The following is a 25,628-nucleotide window of genomic DNA, read 5'->3' on the forward strand; positions in this document are numbered from 1 at the left end:
ATCACAGACTGTCGAAATGGGTCGCAGAGAGACGCAAGCAATATACGCAAATACCCTTCTCAGCACCACTATTCTTACCTCGAGGGATGATAGTCAGATAATAACATCACATCAATTGGTTTTTTTTTCCGTTTCCATTTCTCCCAGGGTGGTCGCGTTTGTTACACCTCCAACGGACGCGAGGGCCAAGGAGTGATATCCTTGAGATTTGCCGGCGACATTTCGATACCACAGCGGGGTCCCATCCGGCGGGGACTCATCGTTCCGCAGCAACCACCGAACCCGCCGACCATCATTCCCCTAAAACACGCGAGGTGAGTAGATGGGTACACCTTCCAACTAATCCATACCGGTGAATTATGGGGGCATGTACTACAGCCCCACAAACAATACTCAACGTTCGGTCTACCGACCAAATCTGGCTGTAATTATAATTTCACAATAAATTTAATCAGTTTTACATAAATTCCAATTAGGTGCTACAAATTTTCACCGTCTGCTCGTTGAAGCTAATGCTTTCGGCGCACGGCATTAGCACAAATCCTCTCCCCCTGGTGCGGGGGAGAGGGAGCGTGCGACGGGTGTTAGCACCCAGGCTGTGGATAATGATTAAATTTAAATTTAATTTGCTCTGTCGGTGGCGGATTCGCCCGGAGAATCTCCCCCGTAGTCATAATCATAATAATGAGTTGCGCACTAAACGCTCCCAGAATGAATCTATGTTTTAATCGTTTGCTTGTTTTTTTTATATCCTTTCTTCTTCTTTTTATATTATTTTCCCAGATCCCACGACAGAGAGAGTGGCGACTACGCCGGATCGATATCGGATCTGCACAGCGTTACCTCTCGCCTCAGCCAGGTTTCGGTGAGTGTTTCCAGGTTTATTTCCCGGGCTAGTGTTTAAATATTTTATTTTACTATCTTTGCTTGGGCGGGAACTTTGTTGATAGCTGTTGCTGGGAAAGGTGATTTAGAACAATTAGAGATTTTATACATTTTGACGTAGTACTACGTCTTTCAGGAAGGGTGCGAAATCAGAAAACAGGTCACGTTTTCATGAAATAAAGTTAACGTTAATAACTATTTTCACTGTGAACGAATTCTCATGATTTGCATACCAATCGAATCGGAAGTTCTCTAAGAAGATTTGTTTGATATGCTATACATCACAATTCGCTAATCTCTAAATGGTTTAAATTCATGAAAACTGGAAGAACTTTCCCATACATTTGTTCTGCCGATTTGTGTGCTAACCCTACCCGTATTTCGAATGCTTATAACTCGAACATTTCTTTACAGATCGGAAAGATGTTTGCATCAATTGATAGGAAATATTTCTACGCGTGTATCAAAATAATAAAATATTATTTTTATGAAATGAACAATTGAATAACTGTAAAATATCAAGCGTTATCTAAACGCCCTAACTGCCAAGTTTTGATTGGCCCGATTTAAGGTTTCCCCAACACAGACTTCTAAATCGATGTAACGGTGGAAATCCGCTCTACAAATATACATTTAAGTCAGTGGTATTTTTTCCCACTGAGCTGTGTTTCCCTAACACGGACATCAAAATTAATGTGCCTGGGGGAATCCGCTTTGCAAATACATGCAAGTCAGGGGTATTTTTTGGTGTTGAGTACTTTTGTACTCGCTTGTCGTTGTGTAAACCGGAATATGTTTCCCTAAAAGGTCATTTCGTCATTTCAGATACTAGAGGTGAATGAGCTTTTGCGGATCGAGAACTACGTACACATGAGATGTGCAATTATTTCAGAGGGAAATGTAAAATACAATGATCGTTTGACAATTCTTCCGTTCACATATTTTGATAGTCCTAGGCAACATATCTAACGTAAAAGGACGTTCATCAAATTTATTTTTAACGAAGAATATAATTTCTTATAAAATTTTCGATGCATCCTAAAATAATATTCGAAATGGCAAACAAGTGGATCGCATAATGTAATTTCGTAGCTCTTCGTCGAAAATATGAGGTCGTGTCCTAGATACAACACCTTACATTTTTTTTTCATTGTATTAAGGTGAAGGTGGAAGCTAGCCAAAAATGAATGCCACAATGGCGCTCATTTCGTTCATCTCCCTCCCTCACCCCTCGCCCGAAAATCATTAATTTTGCGAAACATTGTGAGGAGAATGATATTTTGGCACACTTCCCATCAAGTAATATCAACCAAACTCTAATCGATTACTCACAAGATATTAAATTTTCTTCTGCTGTCGTACTGTATAGTGAAAAACGTCGGAAAACTCGAGCTAGTGCTCTGAAAGTCAACTTTTCATTTTTCAGTTTTCGGAAATGGTTTTGTTTGTATTGGTGAAAGCATCGTTATTTTTTCGACACTGATGCCAGACAACATAATCGAAACAGCTATAAAAACTACTCAATAAAATGTTATTCCTGAGTCATAGCGTTTCATGTCATGAAAATCAATAGAATAAAATTGTGTTGATATCAATACAATTATTATTTTTACGTTGAATGGGTCTACAATGTAAGTTTTAGCAACTTTAACATTGGTTAAGCAAATTTTATTGCAGAACTCGGATCACTGCCACGGCTGCCTATGCTTTCAAAAACAGTAAACGGAAAAGTATTACATTCAATCAAAATGCCTCGGCCAACGAAGAGAAGGGTTAAGGCTCTCCAACGTGAATATGTGAAAACAATACGATCAACGAAGGAAAATATTAAGGAATTATCAACATCGATTTACTATGCGGAAGAACTTGTTAATACCAAAAGAGCCCCAATTCGCATGCGTTATAAATTTGCTCATGTTAAGCTCGCGTATAATCAGTATTTTACTTCATATGCAAATGCACCTTCTATATATATTTTTATTTGCAATTGTTCATCGGAACATATCGTTCATACATTCTACTTTAGTATTGAATTGGTATTTTTTTCAAATGTTTTCAAAGACTCGTGTCAATGAAGTGCCACACAGTCTGATAAGTGAATTGATCTATTTACGTGTGCTTTGCTCTTCTCTCACAAACACTATTACCCCATTTTTACACGTGGTTTTACCTATACTACTACAATGGCTTCCTTCCGCCTTCACCTTTCCATGATGGTTAGATGTTTGAAGGTATTGATAACAAAACACAAATTTTGGCGGGACGAAGTTTGCCGGGTCAGCTAGTGAATAATAAAATGAGTAAAAAAAACTTTTTAAGTTAAACGGATTCATTGTGATTAAACGTAGGAATGTACTAAAAGCTAGAAAATAATTAGGCAAGTAGCAGTTAGCCTCCCATCCCTTCCTTCATTAATCTAGGGCATTGATGAGACTAAAATAAAATCGTGGGCACATTTATTTTCCATTATCCACAGTTAACTATTCCATTATATGCCCCACGATAGAAGTCCTAGGGTTAATTAGAATATGAATCAATGAACAGTTGTACGATTGGACTCCTGATCGTAAGTAAGAAAACGTGAATGTGTGAAGGTATTGATAACAAAAAATAAATTTTGGGCGGGACGAAGTTTGCCGGGTCAGCTAGTTCTACATAAAAACACGAAGAATTCGTCTCGTCTCGTTTCTCCAGTCACTGTCGAGTCGAGCAAAACATCCTATTTCAGTACACGAAGTTCATTGAAATGTTGCATTTGGTAGACTGGAAGGACTTCTGTCATTTTCTATAGATATGAACAGCCATGTCAGATGTTAAAACATGTTTTTATTTAGGGCTAAAGAACAAACATAGATCAAACATTTTTAAAAATTAATCAATCGAGACTCTTTTCTAAGTGTCAAAATCCCAAAATCATGACAAAAAGGCAAAAGTATTATATTATATATCTTTTTTTTTGTTTTATTGATATTTTTTTCTTCTAGCATATGGTTTCATCACTCAGACGTTTAGTTATTATGGAATTATTGGGGCCAATGTTTACTCACCTGATCAAGGATTTATAACGAAAAGGTTCAAATCTATATTCATGTTTATGGGGGTCTCCGTAGCCACATTGGTTGCGCGTTTGCTTAGTAAGCGATCGATCGTGAGTTCAAAACTCAGGGCCCTCATTGACCATTTTTGTGTTGTTACAGAATAACTACGTCCACGCAACAATCATCAGCGATGGAGATTTGATCCACGGTCGAAATAAGATCGATTCATCCATACAACTGCTCTACTCCGCAAGACACATCGGGCTGTAGTTCTATAAATAACTCAACAATGATCAATCAGCCGGTCTTTTAGTCCGGTCTAACTGGATAATGGAAGAACAGAAGGAAAACTCTTACGCCTAAATGGCTACTGTGTAAATGTGTACCATATGCAGTGGTATAGAAGGGAATACTCTCTAACGCCGAAAAATGGCAACTGTGTAATGTAATAATTATAGATATGATAAACATGTGACATGTACACGATTAAAATTCGGCTCTGTTACAGTTAAAATGCTAATGAGCCTAAAATAAACAAAAAAAAGAATATATCAATGTATTTTCCTTAACAGAAAAATAGACGAATTTTCTTTATTTTTTTCCAGCAAAAATGATTTTTTTTCGCATTCATAGCAAGAAACTCCGGAACACTTAGGTTCGGTGATTGATAAGCATTATGTAAAAATATAAGTCAGTAGTCAGTAGAAAAACATTGATTTGTTAAAAATAGCTCCAAAGTTGGGTTAAGATTTGTTTTGTTCAATATGATTGTGAAGACAATTTTCGTGCCATGTTAGCATATATCTGGCATCCTTAGATATGAAGTTCAATATATACATTTACTTGTGTTGTTTAAAAAATGCCCATTTGAAAATCCGTAAAAATTTCTGATTTCTGAATTGAGTTTTAAGGTTGTAGTTGAAAACATACATTACAATTTCTGAGAATAAAAGCGGAACAATAGGATACCTGTGCTTTAAATCCCTGTGGGCCGATATTGGTTTCCCAAGGGTCGATGTCAACGAAAACTGAGTTGAGGATCGACGAGGTCTAAAAATCGATCCCTTTTAACACAAGTTCTTATTTGAAACTTGCAAGATACTGTATAGGTTGTGTTAAGTGAACCAACTAATTAGAAGAATGACTAATATTTTAGTATAAAGTATTATTGTTGTAATTTGTATTAAAAATTATTAATTACACTTAATATTATTTATTGAATTTCATATCTATGAGGGCGGTCCGAAAAGTACTTAGCATCGTCGCTCGATGGTGTCAGTATCGCTATTTAAAATGTTATTTTACCTGAATAGTTCATCAATTTCCTAATAACTTTGTTATACATCATAATTTCTATTTCTGATTTTTGCGAAAAATGTCATCTATTTTGGATACGAGCTTATTAAAAATCAGTCGTAATTAAATTGGTTATCTGATACTGAAAATTGTGATTTTTGTAGCTGCCATTTTAAGTACAATGCTAAAAAGATAATCGAGTCGAAATCAACTTTTTTTTTAATGATTTGCTGCGCAATTTTTCTAAAAATACATATTCAAACTTCAGATTCAATCTCAGATTCCGATCTTATTGTTCCTGAGTTCAGTTTCTAGATGAATGAGTCCAGAGTTGGATTCAAATTTCAAATTTCAAAACAACAGCTTTTATGAGAATATATTCCAGATTTATGTTTCGGATTCGAATACACATTTGAAATTACCCAAATATCTGATTTTAGATCATTTTTTATTTAAGTAGTTTTAATTCAACTGAAATTCGTTCTTCCGTTACTAGAACATAGAAATTCATGAAACATAGTTCGCTTCACATAAAGCATTCTAAACAATCCAGCATATTCTGGTTCTGCGCTTTGCTTGACAATGCTCCCGATCGATTCAGCAATATCGCCTCATCAACTCGCAACACCAGAGCACCGGGGAATGAACTCTGCTGCTATAATTTACTAATCATTTAATCAAATACTAATTCCCCGGATAATCTAATTTAACGAGCGTCCTTCTTCCGCTCTCCCCGGCAGTAATAACGATTTACGAAGCGCAGCAGCATTACATTCCGAATGCAAATCTCTTCATTGAGCTTTCGCGCACAATACGGCAACAGCTGGTAATCTCCAACACCTCGCGCTCTATTCGATTCGAATTGCCCCATTGCTAGTGTTCTGCCCCCGGGTATGAATCTCATCGTTAACTCGCGACATGAAAATCTACAGACCATTGCGTCAGGAACAGAGACGCGAAGCCTTGTGCGTGGGGGACGGCCACTTGCTTTTAATTAATGCCATAAAAAGCTCATTATTTTTCTCAATGAGCAGTGAAAATGGACCCCCTTTTCGAACGATTGAAGTACATACTTATCCGACGTCTCATTGCTATAAATGGTCGCTGTTTGGCAGTGTTGCCAAAATGAATTCAATCATACCATTGATTTTCATCGTTTGAGTTCACTGAAACAAACACCACTGTTGATGTCTCTACCCTCACTGCGTCCATTTGTTCCCATGGCAAATGGCCGTAATTTCATCATTTCCATCTCTCGGTCTACTTCGCGCGAGTGCTTGATACCATTATATGATGCTCAGCGAGGCCAAACATGAACATAAGCAAATACACAGAAGAACAAAAATCAAGTAATCAACCTTATCTGGCATTCAGCATCTCTTCATCATCACCGTTATCGCCCTTTATCAACCTAATAAACGATATCATTATCCTTGGATCGAGAAAAAAAAAGTGAAGACGGTTTTTGTCCTGCCACGAAACGTAGTTCTGAGGAGTAGAAGTTGATTCTTACACGCGGCAGCCATCGTTCGTGCAAATGGAGTACCATGTTTCGTTTCTTTATAAATATTAACGAACCATCAGAGCGTAAAGGTAACTACAGTTTGATTATACTAATGAGGAGCAATGCAATCAAGCGATGCTGCACGGTACTCAAAGGAAAGGTTAATCGATTCAAGGAAACCTTCTCTGATTAGCTGGTTTTTGGTGTATTCTAAAGGTTCGAAAAAGGTTCGTCTAAAGGTTGAAATATGAACCGCGGTTGTGTGTTAGTTTATGTTGGTTTTTAACCTCACGAACCTCTTTTGATGTTCGTATCTTATGTTCTCATTATATTTGCGGTGAAGGTAAATATTTAATAATAAATCCGTAATAGCAAAACGTCTGAGTGATGAAACCATATGCTCGAGAAAAAAAACTATGGATGGTTATACCTATGATATAACCGCAAGGTTGACGTAGGACTGCCATTGGCTTAGTGATCATTTGTTTTTTTTTTCAATTAGCAATAATCGCACTTCGGATGTTCCTCGTTGGGTACGATATCACCGCTGCGCGAGCTATTTTTTGTATGTTTTGATTAAATTATTGATTAAACTAGTGAATGAATGAAACAATTTACGAATTCAATTGCAAAAAAAAATGAATTTAGGTCAATTCACGCATTATGGTTGTGTTTATTGCAGCAAATAGTTTTCAACATTTTGGCTAATCATCAAACGGCATGCGTAGAAGTTCAGTGAACTGGCGCCATGAAGGGAAATGCAGTTTTGAATAACCGAGCCAAAGCGTTGCATTTGTACCCGCTTTTGTAGACCGTGTTAGCAAAACGAATTCCGGAATGTAAAAATGCATGGGGTATAAAAGCAGTGCCGAAATCTGCAATGCCGATTTCCCCAACTTATTAGTTTCGGAATCTGTGTTGGGAATTCCGGTTTACTAAAATGCAAGGGAGTACAAAAGTACTCACAGTTTGAATCTAATTTGCAATGCCAATTTCCCCACGCTCCATGGTTTTGAAATCTGTGTTAGGGATACATTTCGATTTGCAGAAACGCAAGCGAGTACGCAAGTACCCCCAACTTGCATCTATTTTGCAATGCCGATTTCCCTTGGCTCCATGGTTTTGAAGTTTGTGTTAGGGAAACATCCATTCATTCCAGCGATGGTACCTCCATCGTTACGCAATCAAAACTGAGTGGAGACTCGAGCGACTATACCGATTGGTGTGATTGCAATAGCCTGTTTTGAAAGCAATTTTAAGACTATTGAAAAAAGTTTTTGAATCAAAAAGTAATAAGCATAGAACGCGTAGACATTTTATCTTTCGAATGAAGTGTTTATCATACCATTTCGTTCAGTTGTTTGGGAGCTATTAACGCTCAAAGTCTCGTTCTCCGGCGTAACGCTTTCGTTTTCGAAACTTTGAACTTACACCCCAGTATAGAGATGAAAGACGTAGTCCTACGTCAATATCAATGAAACCAAAAGATATATGAAACATATTCCTTTTTGTTATGTGTAATGTAATGTAATGTTAAAAAATTTGACACTAAGAAAAGAGTATCGATTGATCAATTTTAAAAATGTTTGTTGTTTTTTTTTAAATAAAAACATGTCTTCTCGTCTGACATCACTGATAATACCAAGAAAAAGTGACTGAAGTTTCTCCAGTCTACCAAATAAAACATTTCAATGAAACTCGTGTACTCGACAGTGACTGAAGCCGAGATGAGACGAATTGCTCGTCTCGTTTCCTAGAATATGACCCTATGTTAGCGTTATGTTACTTAAGGGGGAAGGAGGTTTGACTTTCGTTACTTTTTGTTACATAGGGGAAGGAGGGATGGGTCCAAAATCCGCATTTTTAGCTTTACGCAACTTGTGTACCATGCCTAAAATGAAGTGATTCCGGATTCCAACTGAATCTAACTTCAGGAAGGCTGTCACAGAAATATTTGCTTTCTTTATTTATAAGACTGACCATTTGAACATTATTATTGTGTCTAGGCGCAAAACATTTAAAAAACTAAAATTCCAGTGTTCCATAACTATAGAACCAGATGGAAAAACCCTTACTTCTTCACAAAGTTACCGTCAATTTCACATGAATTACAATAAGTTTTTCAATCGTAGGACATCCTTAGTTCTCAATCAGTTCAAATAACCCATTCGGGGTGGTTTCGACCGAACTGCGCCATGTTGTAGTGTGTATTCCGTTCTACGCAGAGGATACTGCTCGTTTAAGCTTTCTAATTCACTAATAATGCTTGTAAAGTGCATCAACTATTCGCACGATTACTCCTCATAAATTCTTGATAGTTTTGATCAACCTGACCATTCCAAATTACCCAATTATCACGGTGTTTTTGATGCAAAAACAGAAGCAAATGATTTTGAAGGACTTCATTACACTTCTGAATGTGCATTTGTGTTGATGAAAAGCTATCTGAACCAGGCCTTTTCGAAAATACTTCTTCAAACGATCAAGCTGCCGCCTGCAAAGTTACGAGTTGAAAAATTACATGAAACGTTCCGTAAGTCCTTCCAGTATGAAGAAATTCTATTCAAGTTGAATTTCTTTCTATCAGAAAAGCTCTCCTGAAATAAGGAAACCCATGGGATTAACTTCCACATTAGTTCTTGGACCCGCAGGTATGGAGATGGGTTTTTTATGGTTCGGGAAGAATTTTCTTAAAAAGGTTTAGATAGCTCACATTCAACACGAATGAACAGTCAGAAGTGCAACGAAGTACTTCTGAGTCATTTACTTCTGTTTGCATCAAAAACACCGTGATAATTGGGTAACTTGGCATCAATTCATAAAACCCGGAAAGTCATTGCATGGTTTCATGAATAGGAGCTTCAGATTCTTGACTGGTCAGCTTGTTTACCAGATCAAAGCCCTATCATTAACTTATGAGGAGTGATCGTATGAATAGTTGATGCAGCTTACAAGCAGTATGAGTGATTTGAAGAGCTTAAACGAGCAGTATCCTCTGCGTAGAACGAAATACACACTACAACATGGCGCAGTTCGGTCGAAACCACCCCGAGTGGGTTATTTGAACTGATTGAGAACTAAGGATGACCTATGATTTAAAAACTTATTGTAATTCACGAAATTGACGTTTGTGAAGGAGTTAGAGTTTTTCCATCTGGTTCTATAGTTATGAAACACTGGAATTTTAGTTTTATGAATGTTTCGCGCCTGGACACAACAATAATGTTCAAATGGTAAGTCTTATAAATGAAGATAGTTATTATGTCCTACACCATATACTTCAATTCAAACGACTTCTTACAAATCTCTGGAAACTTAAAAAAAAGAGTGGCTCTATAGTTGTGAAACGCAGTGTACATAGTTCACAGTTTCTGACCAGCGACAGTGAACTTAATGTATCTCATTTCCCTCCATTCCAAGCAATGGTAGCCCAATTTATGTTCTTGTAAAAGTTAATGTTTGTTTTTTTTTATTTTTAAAATAGCTTGTTGTGTCACGTTTGCGCTAACAATTTTTTTCTTCCCCCCCCCAAACAGATTGGCACAAATAATTGCACTGCCCGTTATCGCACACTTAGTGGCGGCATGGGAGACGAATCGCCGTCGCCCTCGCCGACGCCGTCCTCGGAGTACGACGATATACTGCTCCAGAAGCAGCTCCAGCACCAGCAGCAGCTGAAAGTGGACCACCAGAACGGGGGGAGTTCCGCTGGCAGCGCGAGTGGCCAAAGTGGTGTCAGCGGAGGAATGGGAGGTCTCGGGAGTAATGGCTCGGGGGGAACCACGGGAAGCGGCGAAGGCGGGGGGAGCAGTGGTGGCGGCGGCGGTGGAGGATGTGGAGGAGGAGGAGGACTGGGAATCGGTGGTGGCGGCAGTAGTGCGAAGAATGGAGTCAACAATCTTAAGAACTTGAAGGCAGCCAAGAACCGAAACAATCTATCTTCGTCGCTGGGAACGGCGGCATCGCACAATAAAAATTTGACGATAAGTCAACAAATAGCTTTAGTACATCATGTAAGTAGCTTCACCGAATGTTTCCTTTGCCACTCAACGCTGAGGAGGTTTGGTATTTTATTCTCTTCGCGAAATTTCATCCCACATTTAACGTTTCTATGTACTTCATTGCTGGGATTTATTGCGCTACTACAACGCTCTAGCGCTCCAACCGTTTACCATACCAAAATTCTATCCACCATCGTTCTCGGTGCGAAATATTCTGCACTTCAATAATGAATTTTCCTTCGAGACCCGCCCAGCAGACTTGGCAGCTGTTGCCTTAGGCGGAAAGTTTTCCATCGTCTCTTGAGAGACGAATATATTTTTCCTTTTGCTTCATGCAAATCATCCCGTTTTTCCATGGAAATCCGACAGTATGATAATAAGCGTCGCCTAACAAAGAACGCAGTGTTTTTCTGTAGTTGTTCTTTTTTTCTTTATTTAATTCGATGCTATTCTCCAAGGATACAATAATAGCAATGAATTATTCCTCACTTCACGTCTGAAGCTGTCAAATGTTCTCCTTTCGACGCATATTTAATTCTCTTCCATTCTCTAAAGATACAAGAGTAGAAATAAAATATTCCTCTGGTGCGATTGTAGCTGTAAAATATAGCACCGGAACCATCCTGAGAAGTGGGTCACTTAATTACATTCCATTACATCACATGGAAAATGAACTGGAATGGAAATCGTCTATAAATCTACATTCTGTGCTTTTGCTCCGCAGTCCAATGACGCTAGGACATCGCCAAAGGACCATCTGCTGAACGCCGGCAGTCGGAATAATAGGGATTACAGCAACTGCCTAGACAGCATCAGCGACCAGACCACATTCCAGCATTCGGCCAGCTCAGTGGAAAGTTTGCCCAGTGCATCAGGTTCAAGTGAGAGACGACCTTTTTTTTGTTGAAGCGTGAATTGCCCAAAAAAAAGCATAATTTTGCTTCCGTTTTCCCGCAGGCACGCAAGCCCTGGTCCGACCCGGAAGTCCCCACAGTTCGCTCTCGGCCGAGGACCGAACGACGATGGTTCCGATCTGTCGGGCGATAGCGCTGATCGACAGCAATCCGAATCCCTACGATAAGGAAGCTTTAAGATTTAAGGTAAGTGATGAGGAATTTGGTAGACCGAGTTGAAGAGAAATTTATCGCTTCCCTACGACTCCTACAGAAAGGTGATATCATAGACGTCCTTTCGATGAACGCGTCGGGCGTTTGGCGAGGCTACGCAAATGGGCGGCTTGGTCATTTCAAGTTCATCAGCGTGGAAGTGCTGCCGGACCATCCCGTGAAACCGTACAGCACCGGCAAATTGATCAGCCGGAGTAGGCTGCCGACGAGTTGTCCCACCAGCGTTGAAGAGCTTCTGCTGCGAATAGGTCTGAAGGAGTACACCTCGGTGTTCGTGCTGAATGGGTAATGCTAATGTTGTTCCGTTGTTATTGTCAATATTGTGTCGCTCTGGTTCATTCTAATGATCGGCTAACACCTGTTCGTTTGCGATATCATCCACAGGTACGAAGATCTAGAGTTGTTCAAGGAACTCGAGCCATCCGATTTGGATTATTTGGGAATCGGAAACACAGAGCATCGTGCCAAAATACTTGCAGCAGTTCAGCTTCTGCATGATCTTGATTGTAAGTATCAACGTTTTTTTTCTAAAATTTCAGTTGTTGTTTGAAACAGAGCTTTATCCTTTTGCACTTTTCTCAACGGTTATCGCCGTTTATTTTCGGATGCGTTGTATGTTATATGATGACTGATATCAACTGTTGTTTGATAATATTTTCAAATGAGATTTAAGAAGGACCAATTCCACGTCAAATCAGCCAAAATAAAGCGGATTTTAACGCGACCATCTACGATTTTTTAATAGAGGCGAATGAACTGCAAAGTTTAAAGCCTCTTAAAAACAAAGAAAGAAAGAAAGAAAGAAAGATTTTTTAAAATATTGTCCATAAGGTGGCAGTTCCCCAAAATCACAATTTTTATTACTAGATGACCAATTTCTAATTACGACTGATTTTTTGTAAGGGCGTATCCAGAACCACTGAACATTTTTGAAAAAAAAATCATAACTCGAAATCATGATTAGAATATGATATACACAAATATTGTTGTAAAATATTTTAATAAATTTTTAATTTTAACTACACCGTTACAAAATATAACTCGAATTTTCTAATTTAATTGTATTTAAGCCTGGGCTTAATTTTCAATTGGTTAAAATCATAAAAACAACGACGCGTATAATTGGAGTGAGCTTTTACTTTTACAGTTCAGAAACGTGAAATTCAATTTTTATTATAATATTCCAGAAATAATTTTCCAACTATCTCTACTGGTGACCGGGGTAACAATGACTCTAATGAAACTAATGAAAAAATGGCAAAGGTAAATTGATCGAGAAAAAAAGAAACTCCCTAACGAAAAGTAAACTAATTGCGTAACCATGGTAATCTTAATTTAAAATGAGCTGCGTTCAGCAGTCGGATTAGTAGATGGATTCTAAACTACCTTTAAAATTCAAAAATGCGAATCTGGTCTAATCTAAACTTATCACTTTAGTTTGGGTAGACTGTAAATTTCGTAGTTGCTTTTTCGATCGATGCAACATGGCCTGGTTGACCAGCACGTTTCCAATTTTGATGAAGTCAAAAATTGGATCGATATGTGGTTAGCCGCCAAACCGGCCGATTATTTCTGCAAATGGATCCGTGAATTGCCAGAAAGATGGGAAAAAGTAGTGACTAGCGATGGACAATATTTTGAATATTAAATTTGTAACCATTTTTGCAGAATAAAGCTTTAATTTATGAAAAAAAACGAAGAAACATACCGGTATTCCTATTAAGTAAAATGATAGTAATTGAGATCCGTTTACAATTAGGTACAACCTTGGTTCTACTCGTCTTGAACTTCAGATTCAGATAAATTGTCAGTTTCTTCGAGTTTCGAGTCCGATTTCTCCCTATCGTCGGCTAAATCGTACCATTCGTCAACGGTTATGTTATCGAATTTCCCCATGCTTTGGGCAACAGTATCCCAACAGGTGAATGAGGGTCTCCCTCGTTTTCTGGGCGGCATTCGGTATTCCGCTGTCAGCTTGAATAGATGATTCTCCGGTCTTCTAACTATGTGTCCCCAGTATCTTAACTGGAGAGTTTGACCATAGATCTTTTTTTGATATATCTTCTCAATAATTTCCTGGACCGCTTTGTAAGAACCATAAATTGTGTTCCATACACCATCGTTGGAGTTATAACGGGTTCGAGCAGTCATGACCCTAACTTCTCTGAAGGCTGTCTTTTCTGAAGAACCACTAAAATTATTTTTGATGCAATTACAGCGTCTCTTGGATTTCTTTCTTGTCGCCAGATTTCGATGCTACCGTTCCGTGATTGGGACACTCAAATACTGAATGCAAGAAGGTGTTTTTTAAATCCGTTGAAGATCGTCCTGGAGGCGTTCTTGCCACTTCCTCCATCATCAAATCAAAGATGTACGGATAGAGTGAACAACCCTGTTTAACTCCCCATGATCGCGACTGAGGCGCAGTCTTCTGGCACCACATACAATTTTTGAACCCTCTTACTTCATCAGTTTGTAACTATGAATATTTTTTTCCGTTAAATTTTTGTTTAATTGTTGAAAGATAGATCAACAAAGTTCGTGCCTCTACACTAGAATAAGTAAATTTCGAACTAATATTCCCTCCCTTTACTTAGCAGTTGCAAGTAAAGGGAGCAGGAAAATTCTAAACTGTTGGATAGTAATTAGTGATGAAACGGATAGTGGTTGGGATGGATACCGGATAACGGATAGCCCTCAGTCCCTAACCCCTAAACCCCTGCTTCGAGGCCGGATAGCCGGATATTCGGCTCTTTATTAGCGAAAACAAGATTGAGAGAAACGACATGCATACATGAAACAAATGAAGCGTTAAATTTTAGAAAGAAATAAACACATTTTTAATAAAAATTATAAATAGAGATTGTGAAAATTATATTAAGTTCTTCGTTTAGAACAAGTTTCCTATTTAAAAGTGTATCAAGGAAATTAGAACCTTTTTTTTTCTGATACTGGTTTTATGTTTTTTTTTTATTGTTTACATGATCTCGGGACCAAAGGCGCTATATTTCTTATTTTTTTTTTAAAGGCTGAGGTTTTTTTTTTACATAACATAGCTAAGAATTAGAGAGGTGTTCTTTCATTTTTGAGGCTTCGACTCAAGTGTAACTTTTGAAAAGGGCGCATCGATTTTAGTAAGAGAAATCTTTTATAATTTATATCTCAAAAACTATGAGTTCTACCGAAATAATGTCTTGGTCTTAGAGTTATAGAGTGTTGATGTCCAAACGCGAAAACACACTGAGAAAAAAAGGGTACTCTTTTTTATTTACAAAAAAAAAACATTGATTTGCAATATCTAAAATACATTTTTTTTTTCTTTCTTCATATAGAAAAGAAGTAATGTAGAAAATTAATAAAATTAGTCCAAGATGGTGAAACTATTTTTGACGAACTTTGTAGAACATCGAATTTTAATGAATTTTCGAAACTTGGAAATTTTGTATGTTACCAATAATTTTAAGGCACAAATTATGAATTGTAATGTGATTTAAAACTAAAAAGCTCATTATCAATCTCCTTCCAAATGCAAACATTTTCGAGATATTTAAAAACTTATTTCTAAATTATTATTTTTTTATAGTAAATAGACTCTTTTATTATGTTTGTCGTGTAATACCTTTCTAAGGGGGGGGCTGCCATAGAAATGAAACATAAACTTCTACATAACTCGAGAACTTATGAAGCAAATGGAGCCAAATTTGGGATGTGAGGGTTTTTGGGTACAAGACATGTTTCTATGATGGTATGACACCTCTCCCTCCTCTGGAAAGGAGAGGGGGTCCCATAAAAATAATGCACATATTTCAACCAAACATGATAATTGGAGATTTTCGGAAAACTCTGAAGGAAAATGGAAAAATTCGAAAAATTCAATTCGCATGTGTTCTACTTGTTATGGCCAGTAATCATCGGATCAATTTTGTAGAAGATACAACGTTTCTAAAAAAAATAATATATTATGAACTATGCTTTGGACACCCCGTTTTGGCCAGAGACATGAGATAAACTTTTCAGAAGACAGCTTGTTCCGAAAAAGTATTCCTGAGGGATTATCATTTTTACCTCGATTTGATTATTTTTGGATCACTTAGCGGTAAAATTGTGAATTGAACTATTGTCATCTCGATATGATCAGGGTTCATAGGATCAACTTCGGATAAGACACAATGTCTCTAGGAAACATTCCTGAGAAGTTATTATTTTTTTTTCGTTTTGATTTTTTCTGGCAAAATGTTTATAATTTAAAACATGTCCTCTTATTTTTAAAAATATTTTCATTAGAAAACCTTTTCCATTTAACAATGTTTGGTCTGTAGTGGTGTCATGTTGGACGCAATAGAATCTTATTTTAGAATGTATCGAATGTTTTGAAATAACTTTTTAGTTACTTTGTTATATTTACTACTTCAGTAGTAACGTACAACTAACGTTGCATTTGATTCGTGGATCACGTATATGTCGGTGATTGTGATCGAAATTGTAATATCTTCCATTTATTCCATTCTTATATGTTTATATGTGGGTGAAATCAGCATTTGGAATAAATTATGTCCGCTCGGTTTAACGTGCTGGCTGTCTCGCTCGCAACTGTGGTTTCATTCCATTCCATTCCGTAGTTGGTATTGAACTTCTTCAGTTCATTCACCTCTAGTGCTGAGAAGGGCCCTAGTGGAAAGAAACACTTCTCCATACTCCTCCTTCACTTGTCCTTAAAAGACAATCCATCCCCACTCGACACTCGCCAGCAACGATGTTGCTCCGACGACCACCAAACGAGAAGTGAGCGAATTATTTCACGTGTATTCTGTTTTATTGTGTTCCACACTTTTAAACAGTGGGCTTCTTCTTCGAGACAGGCTTGTGTAGTGAATGTGATGCAACATGTTTGCGTCCCTTTCGTTCTTGTATCGAGCCGTATGTGTTTCTATGTGTGAGATATCAGCATTAGGAATGAATATAGACTCTGTCCAACTTCTATAAGACCACCCTTATTCTATTTCGTTGCAACACAAACAGTTAGAATTTCAACAAGATACATTCATACATTCTTGAATGCTTAGAATAAAGTATATTGAACGTCAATTTCGTTGAAAAGAGTTGTGTGTTTATTAATTGCACTTAAATATGATTCTTTCAGCTGTCCGGTTTCTATAAGACCACTTCAAAATTCATAACTATTATCAATGAAAAATTCTAAACGATCGACTGATTTACATGTCAATTATTGGTAACCTTGCCATTTCGACTAATAACCTTGAAAATTCGTGTTGAAATATTATTTACCAAATTCTATAATTTGATGTATGGGACATGAGGTTTGATTTAATTATTCAAACAGAAACTGGTCAGCAGCATAATCTTCATATAAAACATCTGATGAGTTTCAAGGAATATGCCAAAAGCAGAAGATGATTCAGATTTTCTTGAGACGGATATCAAAATTAAAAACAAACAAAGGTCTTATTCGTCATAACTATTGTCCTGATTCGGGTCTTGTCCATCTACATTTTCAGTCCTTGATTCCATCCCAAAGGGCATTTACCGAATCCAAATAAACAAATTTACGTCCTCTGGATACGTCAGGATTTCGTTCTAAAAATGCCACCAGGCGAATAAATTGCTGTTTGTTTATCTTCTCATACCTAAGAAGCAAGATATGATTCATTTAGCAAAAAAGCTAAATAAATACGAAATTCAACTTGCTCCATTTCGCGTGACTAGCTTTCACCATCTAAAACACAAGTGACAAATATACTTGTTTTTCTCCGTGACATGACAGTATCGTGTTATTCATAATAACACCGAGTTCATCAAAGTTGTCACGACGGATGAACTCTTTCGGATTCTACACACACGGTGGCAGCCGTAATAACGTTGTATACAATTCACTTCGCTTTCACAGTGAAGTGACATTCGTGATCAGGCTCATTGAAGAACATTTCGTTATGGTATATAGCAAACCGTATTCTTTTGGAAACATTCTTTGTCACAACATACCATGTCCCTCTGTCGGTTCATGTGAGCTTTGGCAAAACTTGAACGTCTTCCGATGTGAGATGGTGTAAAATGAGGAGTTTTAACCTTTTAAGCCCTCTTTATGTGAGGATTTGTTACCAAAATTTGACGAATTGTCACCCGAGAAGTTGAGTAGTTGAAATATAGCTTTATTTGCACATGCGATTTTGAGGTATTCGAAGCTGTTCTAGCTATTTCCCACTTATCCCGGTGAGAGAGCTTCGATTTACGTGGAGCTCTCTCCTTCTTACCGTATCCTTGAGGATTCACAAAATAATTGAGCACTACTTGATGGGATCGTCCAATTCGACGAGAAATTTCTCTGATACCAACATTTTCTTGGTGAAATGCATCGATTTGTTTTTTTTCCCTTCGGCATTTTCCAGATTTGATTGATCAAAACAGCTAAAACAACGGAGAATGTAACTGGTATAGAAACTTGACAGTTGAAAATACAAAAACATTCGTTTACGCTCAGCGCTTGCACACACACATATGAAAATCATGCAGTGTATGGTGGTCGCCAATACCTACACACTAGTAGTCCGCCCGCTTGGCCTGCTGGATTGAGACTGTGATATCAAATCGGAGATGGCTTATTTATACCAAATAAACTGAAAACGGGTAGAAACGAATATTTAGTTGCTCGTTATTGATGGCACAGGTACACAAATCGACAGAACAAATGTATGGGAAAATGGGAATGCTTCTAGTTTTCAATAATTTAAACTATTTACAGACTATGGGATTGTATTGTATAGCATATCAAACAAATCTTACAGAATATCCGATTCGATTGGTATGCAAATCGTCAAAATCTGTTCGCAGCAATTATAGTTATTAACTTTTACTTTATTTCATATAAACTTGACCTGTTTCCTGATTTGACACCCTTGATGAAAAACATAGTTCAACGTCGAAAATTTCAATACTACAATATCTTCCAATAATTAAGATTTCTCAAGTAATACGATGTCCCCTAATAATAGTGATTGGCAAAATTGGAATGGAATGTTGCTTGCAATAAAAATTATCTTCCGCTGTGTGGGCGCTGTACATTTCATGCATAGTGGCTTCATTAACAGCATGTTATAAGAATTTATCTACAACACAAATGAGTTTTAGACTATTACAATTAGTAATGAAACCGATAGAAGTTTGGTAATAAACACATTTGTACATAAAAATAATGAGATATAATTGACCGTGTAGAATCAAAATCCAATTTAAATAAGCAAAAATTGTAAGGGGTTGTATCTAGGACACGACCGCATATTTTCGACGTAGAACTACGCAATTATATTATGCAATCGACTTGTTTACCACTTCGAATATTATTCTAGAATGTATCGAAATTTTTTGTAATAGATTATGTTCTTTGTTACAAGTAAATTTGATGAATGTCATTTTACGTTTGATATGATGCCTAGGACTACCAAAATATGTGAACGGAAGAATAGTTAAACGATCATTGTATTTTACATTTCCTTTTGAAATTATTGCACATCTCATGTTTACGTAGTTCACGAATCGCGGAAGTTCATTCACCTCTAGTATCTGAAATAACGATTTTCCCAGGCTTCTCAGTTTAAAAGTACGTTTAAGGGAAACATATTCCGGTCTGCACAATGAAAAGTGAGTACAAAAGTACTCAACACCAAAAAAATTATAGGAGGTTGTGTCCAAGATACGACCGCATTGTTGACGTAGAACTACGATGTTATATTATAAAAGTCGCTTGTTTAAACCTTCGGATATTATTCTATAATGCTTTGAAATTTTAGAAACAACTACAACAATCTCTGAAATGTTTTTTTCATTGTAGAATCAGTTGACGATAATTGACTGATGATTCACTCTTGCCTTCGCAGAACAATACACTAGCTGATCGTATGTCGCAATTTATCTCATGTCAATGCATTGAAAATTTACCTCGAACGCTATTCCGGTGGCCTTTTTCGCAATTGACATAGACTCGGTTACAGTCGATTATATCAATATATCTTTGGCATCGCGAGGAAATAACAACAATGACAACACTTGCAAGTATCAAATATCATGCTACATGTTATTCAGTATTGCCTCAGTGGAATTGCACCTCCAGGCATCGTTCGTACAACGTAAACCAAGCGCCAAACAAGCATTCGCCATAGCATGCATACAGAGCCATACATTGGTGGCTTGAAACTACTAGGAATATAAACACTTCTCATCATTTTGCGCTATTTTTAAAAGAAACACTTCTGTTTATGTTACTGGCCTCGAAAAAAGTTGCAATACTTTCTCATACTCGAGATTCGCACAGCTGTCACCCTTAGTGGAGGAAGTTTTGCTAATGGCAAGCGAAACCTAATTACATACAAAATTCCAGAACGACTTTCACTTTCTTGGTAATTAAACAAGCGAAATAAACTCTTTTTTAATATCAATAACCTCGAAAACAGTAGCATTGTTTCATTATGATCAAGACTAGTGCAAATGCAATCCTAGTTGAAGGCAGTTATGTGACTGGCACGCAAACCCAACTAACTTATAACATTCCGGTACGACATTCAAGATGCTTGGTATTCCCCAAATGATTTTTTGACGCACAACCTTAACGCCTGCTTCGCCATAACGTCAGTTTAATGCGTTCATGCAATGTCAAAAGCACCAACGAAGCCCTTATGATGACGGAAAACAAACAATGTTCACTGCTTGGAAAAAGACTGAATTATGCCACACAGCTGCTATAATGCTGTAACACCCATCGATGCGAATTCGCTGATGAGTTTGTCAAGAGCAACCGCCTTCACCACCAGCGGGGGGAGATGGTTGCTGCCTAGGTAACGGCGTTTACATTTTCGACCGACGCGCCGAAGTCGCCTACTTCGCTGTTGTTCGATGCGAAGACTCGGTTCAGTGCGAGCGCTTTTCACTGCACCAACATCGCGTGCGTCATCAGACGACGCTTGCCTCGAAATTTCATTGCCCCTGGCAATGCGTTCGTTTTTTGCAGGGCTCGAGCCAGCCTTCATCTTCTTCTTACTCATCACACACTATACGAAGCGTCCAATTCATGACGCGGAAAGAAGAACGCACGATACGAATAACGCGAAAAACGAACTGGATAAACCACACGACGATATCCAAGTTGGATTACCACTGGTGGGGTCCAATCTCAGATCGAAGCGCAGCGAAAGTAAAGTGAACTAGATGGCTCAACAGTCCGATGCCGAATGAAAGTTCGCCTCAGCGAGATCCACTGTTTATACTCTAGGCAAGTATTCCCCTTCATTCTTCTTCTTTTCCTTTGTTCACGGTGACTTTATATCCTACGATTTCCCCTTCGTTGCTCGTTATTGACAGCTCTGTTCGGGAAAGCACACAAATGGACTGAACAAATGTATGGGAAAATGGATACGCTTAAAGTTTTCATGAATTTTAACCATTTACAAACCAAGGGATTCTAATGTATAGCATATTAAACAAATCTTAGGGCATTTCCGATCAATTTAGTAAGTAAATCGCCAAAATCCGTTCGCGGCAAAAATAGTTATTAACGTTAACTTTATTTCATCAAAACGTGACCTGTTTTCTGATTTGGCACTCTTAATGAAAGACGTAGTTCTACCGCAAAATACTCCCGACTTGCATTTATATTGGCAAAGCGGATTTCCACAGGTACATCGATTTTGAAGTCTGTGTTGGGGAAACCGCAAATCGGGCCAATCAAAATTTGGCTTTTACAGTTATTCAATTGTTAATCTCATGAAAAATAACATTTTATTAATTATGATAGACGCGTATAAATAGTTCCTATCAGTTGATGCAAACATCATTCCGATCTGTTAAGAAATGTTCGAGATATAAGCATTCGAAATATGGGTTTGCTAGAGTTTATCATTCAGCTCCTTGCTGTAGTGTTTACAGTGAAAGACTGTTCTCTGAAGTTGGCCTGGTATACGATACAAAGCGTAATCGGTAGGTTAAAAATTTTATAACAAAAGTCATAGTGTTAATGAATTATTTTTATGAGTTAATATCAATTTTGGACAAAAAAAAAACTTATGGTATCCGGCCGGATAGGCTGGATACCGGTTAGTTACCGGATATCTGTTTCATCTCTAATTACAATACACAATTATAAATCCATCTTAAACATCACTGTATCTCGCTTTCCTAGCTGATGTTAATTGTTTACTAGAAGGCAAACCTCTGCAGGCTACCGAACCAATACTGCGAGGAGCTGATCACGTGGATATCTTTTAGCATTACTTTCCAGCATCGAACTATAAATTTTTTTTCAGTGTAATCCGTTTGATCAATCGTTTTTATCTCTCCTCAATTCTCAAACAGCAACATCGGACGGTGAGGTAGCTGGCTCCAGCTCGGAGAACGACGAGGGTCTTCGGATGAGCCACGTCAAGGGTCCCAGCCTGCATCACGGCAGCAATCACCAGACGTCTCCTTTTGGCAGGCGGCACTTCCCTCGGGATTCGGGCTGTTACGAGGGTTCCCCAGTGCCGTCATCCCTGAACCACGGCCATGGCAATAATCACCTCCACGGCCACATCTTCAACCACAACCACCAGACGCAGAGCAGCCCGCTGGACAACGATACGAACAATCTGGACTCGGTGGTGACGCAGTGCTCGAACGAGATACTGAAGCGGGTCGAGTGCGCACGGCGTTTCACCGACGATTCGAAGTTTGTGATGGGCGGTGAGGTTAAGACGATGAATCGGGCCACCAAGAAGGGTGGCCTGCTGGGTGGTGGTGGCGTCGGGGCGGGTGGTATCGGTGACGATATGACGATCAGGAGCAACGGGCGAAGCGGTGGCGGTGGGGCACTCAGCGAGAAGTCCAGCGATTCCGGCGTGAGCAGCAGCAGTCTGTCTTCGGGACCTATCAAGAACAATCTTTAGCGGCATTTACTACTGATTGGGAGCGAGAGATGAAGGAGGGAACGATGTAACGGTGAAGCTCACCGCGCGGAAGAGAAGCAGACAGGTGGATAGGTTATAGGGGAGATTTTAAAATCGTATGTTCATTCTATCTGTCAAGCGCACTGCCAAATAATATGACGAACGTGAGAACGTGGACTGACAGTCGTTTGTTTGTATCGATTGTTTGAGTATACTGGAAAACGCGTTAGATTTATTGTTTCTTAAACATTTGCAAAGAACAACTCGTTCAAAATTTGTTGCATGTTAGATTTTTTTTATTCGCTCTACACTATACTCAAACAATTCGGACAAAAATGGCGAAACTACCGCCGAATACCAACGTTTTGATTGTTATTGTTATTCTCTAATTCTAGTAGGCTATGGAATATATATCAAACAAACGAATACATGTTATATACACACATACAGACACACATCATTCAGCCAAGACTTTTAGAAACGAAACAAACATGCAGAAACGATATAACAACGTAGGAAAACTTGTGATAACTTGTAGTTTTGTTCGTGGGAAAGCCGTGTTTTCTTTGTTGTTCTGTACATCTCCAAACTATTGCGTTTTGTATATTTGTGTACAGTAGCGATGCACTTTGAATAAGGTCGCATTTTTTTATCATTGCAATCCTAAGCACATGTGTAAAATTTTATACCAATCAAAGGCGTTTTTGTTATCCATATGGTGTTTTGTCGTTAATTTGAATTAGGATTGGTTTTGATGATGCGACGAGAGAGAATTTTTAATGCATGAAAGCAATAGCTTAGCGATTAGTGATGGCGAATAAGACAATTATCGGGAAGAAGGGATTCGAACACGAGCTGTACTTTTTGTACATAAAAAACATGGAGAGGATAAAAATGGTTTTAAGCATTAGTAGAACAATTGTGTAAATAGCTCTCAACCAATAGTACGAAATAATTAGCGATCTTCGAATTTAGTCACATTCAATTTATTGGAGACAACCTCTTCTTCCAACGAAATAAAAAATTGGTCAAAACAAAGAAAACGGATTTTATCATCTCGGTAGCGAATCATGCAATAGTGAAATTCTTTTATAGCTGCTAGATAATCGATATGAATGTGATTCTAATTCGCCAAAATAAGAAAATTAAAAACAAAATGATCCAATCCAATCATAATGTAATAGGAAGCAAAATGTTAGGGTTATCGTAAAAAAAACGCTAGAAATGTGACGTCTGTTAGGAAGGCAGAGCGGTGTGAAAACAAACGAGGAGGGTCAGGGTTTCATGAGATAAACAATAAAAAAATTATAAACGTAAATTACATACACACAAAAAGTAGAGGAAAATTTTCCATTAAATGCATCAACAAACAAACAAAAAAAGCTTAGACATTTTCTTCGTCACTCGTTCGAAACTGAAACATCGAGAGTCTGTAAAATGTATAGTATTCCAGTTATTTTTTTGTGTGTTGAATTGTGTTGATACTAACAAAAATCGAGCTCGAGAATGACGGAGCCAACCGTGGGAATGAAACGGAATGGATAACCATCGGAGGATGAATGCGTAGCTAGATGTAGAAACCCTTTGTTGTTTACATATTTATTTCGTTTCGAGAAATTTTTTCCGCTATCGAAAATTTCGTGTACATAATTGAAAGCATAAATTATTTATGAAAACAAAATTGAATCGAAAAACAAATCAAAATCTTCTAAAAACACAAATTGATTCATAGTCATCTATAGTATGGAAATGCTAAAAAAATAAATCCAAATCTAAATCTAACAGTGCGAAGACAATTCTGCTCTTCTACTAAAACGTACCCGAACTGTCCTATTTCACAGATCGTCGTATGTCTTCGGCCGGAAAGGGGAGCTCCGCCAACGAAAGGTACACCATGAAATGAGAATACATACTTCTCGTATGAAACGACCAATATAGACCAAACGCGGAGGCTTAAAACACATCCTTGTGTCACACGTAACGTGTTTCGTGTGCTGAGCTGCGGGTCGCAGGCAAAATTCATTTGGTTACAGAACCCGAGCCGGTGATGTTTGCTAATTGCTACCTAACACAATCCTGTCACAACTAATTGCTTACATCTGCCTTAAGCAGGAGGAGGAGAGCTTCACCGTCTTGCCTTCGGTGGGACAATTTGTAATACACATCCGTACAGTGTGTAAGCAGCACATGTACCCTGAGGAATTATTTAAGAAGGACCTTTCTCCGTGGCAACTTGGCGAATACTGCTGCTGCTGCTGCAGGTGTATCGTTAGGGGTGTCTGTCCATCAGAATCTTCCGAAGAGACGAGTGTTTCTCGTCTCGAATACGGTTGTATTCACCAGTGAACACCCCTAATGCAACGAAATTTACGAATGTCTCAGCAGGGTTGTCAAATGAACTGATCTCTCGTGTGGTTAACTTCCTTGAGTTTCGGGTGGGAGGAAATTCTTGCGAGGAAATGTACAGTGTGCGCCTGGAAGCAGTGTGTCGTAAATGAAATGAGCTATATTGTCGCCCACAGCGGATGTAGTTTATATAAACGTGAAGGTTTGTGAGCCCTAGGGCATTTATTTTTCCTGGAGGCTAATATGCGTTCGTCTAGTTCCGATAGTCGTTGAGACATCTCGAAAGCTCGATGAGCTTGATTTCGGGTCGTGGGCCTTGAGCAAAATTCAAATGTGCTTTGTCCAGCTATTACGGAGTGTAAATCACCATATTTCAATACAATTCGGGACATCGAAGCTGTGTTTGACAGCCAGTTTATAAGAAGCAAATATAAACAAAACGCAAAGCAAAAAGTAGTGGAGTTGAACAAGCAATTTCACACATGTAATGAATTTAATTTTAATAA

At 38.1% G+C, this 25,628-nt stretch overlaps 1 protein-coding gene across 5 annotated transcripts in view; it reads left to right on the top strand.

Moving 5' to 3' along the window:
• The window catches only part of LOC129762854 (uncharacterized), a 565,660-nt gene extending 541,103 nt beyond the window's left edge, over window positions 1-24,557 (top strand). For 4 of the 5 annotated variants that reach the window (XM_055761417.1, XM_055761418.1, XM_055761419.1 and 1 more), the window contains exons 12-19: window positions 148-314; window positions 784-865; window positions 10,260-10,736; window positions 11,449-11,605; window positions 11,682-11,824; window positions 11,892-12,136; window positions 12,236-12,357; window positions 22,208-24,557. In XM_055761417.1, the coding sequence (XP_055617392.1) occupies window positions 148-314; window positions 784-865; window positions 10,260-10,736; window positions 11,449-11,605; window positions 11,682-11,824; window positions 11,892-12,136; window positions 12,236-12,357; window positions 22,208-22,776 (1,962 nt within the window). In that variant the 3' untranslated portion in view covers window positions 22,777-24,557. Of the gene's footprint in view, window positions 1-147; window positions 315-783; window positions 866-10,259; window positions 10,737-11,448; window positions 11,606-11,681; window positions 11,825-11,891; window positions 12,137-12,235; window positions 12,358-22,207 lie in introns of those variants that run through there. The other variant, XR_008740727.1, reaches the window with a different exon arrangement.
• The last annotated feature ends 1,071 nt before the right edge of the window (window positions 24,558-25,628 follow it).

The sequence above is a fragment of the Toxorhynchites rutilus genome, chromosome 1 (assembly GCF_029784135.1).
Source record: "Toxorhynchites rutilus septentrionalis strain SRP chromosome 1, ASM2978413v1, whole genome shotgun sequence".
NCBI classification, from domain to species: domain Eukaryota; kingdom Metazoa; phylum Arthropoda; class Insecta; order Diptera; family Culicidae; genus Toxorhynchites; species Toxorhynchites rutilus.